Below are 1325 nucleotides of genomic sequence, written 5' to 3'. Positions count from 1 at the left end.
AGAGAGAGAGAGAGTACACTCAAATGCTGAGCAGATTATTTTAGATAAATCTCCTACACACTGGTATTTTTATAGACATATTCTGTTCTATGATTGTTACACTTCACAAAAGGTTCAGTATTATTTCTCAATGAAATGTTCCATTCCAGTACCCTGATGTTCACTGTGATTCTCTGTCTCTGTTCCAGGTGTGATCACTGGTTCAGTAGCTGGTATTCTACTGCGTTACGCATCTCCACTCCCTGCTGATGTTATAATGGTCATTGCCTTCCCGGGTGACATTCTCATGAGGATGTTAAAAATGGTGATTTTGCCTCTGATCATCTCAAGTTTGATCACAGGTAATATTATAAGCTTTGCGAAACTCCAAACAATGCTGTCAACACAAAACAATAATACATTTTTTGCTTTAACAATGCCAGAGAATAAATAATTCAATTAAATTCAATTCAATTCAATTCAAGTTTATTTGTATAGCGATTTTCACGATACAAATCGTTGCAAAACAGCTTTACAGAAAATTTTAAAGGGGTCATATGATGTTGCTAAAAAGAACATTATTTTTTGTATTTGGTGTAATGAAATTTGTTTATGCGGTTTAAGGTTCAAAAAACCTCATGTTCTCCTCTATGCCCCGCCTTTCTGAAACGCGTCGATTTTTACAAAGCTCATCGGTCTGAAAAGCGAGGCGTCCTCTGATTGGCGAGCTATCCAGTGCGTTGTGATTGGCCCAATACCTCAAGCGTGTGACAGAAATGTTATGCCCCTTACCATACTGTGATGCCTTGTCCCGGCCGGAGCGACGAGACAAAAACATTAAAACCCATTATAAACGAGGCATTTGTTGCATCCAGTGGGGACATAACTACGGATTATAATGACATATACTGTCTTTTTATGGGTTGCGTTGCATCGCGCCACGTAAACATAAAACCATGTCTGCATTTGTGATCGGAGAAATGACAAACAACAAGCGCTACTCTACACTGCTCAAAACTCGCGTTTGAATCATCAGTGGCAAATTATTTAAATATAAAAAACGTACTTACAGTCTGTGAGTCAGAACAGCCGGCATTGTAGTCTACTCTCCAAGGATCAGGAAACAGTCCTCCATAAAATGTGCTGCACACATATGAATATTTGGGTTGAACTGTTCTGGAACAGTGTTGTAAATACAACTTAACCACTGATTTCTAGTCGTGTCCTCTTTTGGAAGGCCAAACAAAATAGTTTTGCTTTCACAACGAAACAGCGCGTCACACACGGCGGCCTACAGTGAGCAGAGGTCGGGGGATAAAGTGAGGAACGGCCGGAGGGCTAGAGTG

The 1325-nt window shown here is 40.1% G+C and overlaps 1 protein-coding gene across 2 annotated transcripts in view; it reads left to right on the top strand.

Annotated features, from left to right (window-relative positions):
* LOC107696628 (excitatory amino acid transporter 2-like) overlaps positions 1-1325 on the top strand; it is a 20010-nt gene that overhangs the window by 2724 nt on the left and 15961 nt on the right. For both annotated transcript variants that reach the window (XM_016497064.1, XM_016497066.1), the window contains exon 3: positions 189-341. In XM_016497064.1, the coding sequence (XP_016352550.1) occupies positions 189-341 (153 nt within the window). The remainder of the gene's footprint in view (positions 1-188; positions 342-1325) is intronic.

This window comes from Sinocyclocheilus anshuiensis, unplaced genomic scaffold (genome assembly GCF_001515605.1).
Source record: "Sinocyclocheilus anshuiensis isolate Anshui unplaced genomic scaffold, SAMN03320099.WGS_v1.1 scaffold502, whole genome shotgun sequence".
Taxonomy (NCBI): Eukaryota; Metazoa; Chordata; class Actinopteri; order Cypriniformes; family Cyprinidae; genus Sinocyclocheilus; species Sinocyclocheilus anshuiensis.
Note: the sequence above shows the minus strand (reverse complement) of the source record. Positions and strands in the feature narration are given on the sequence as shown.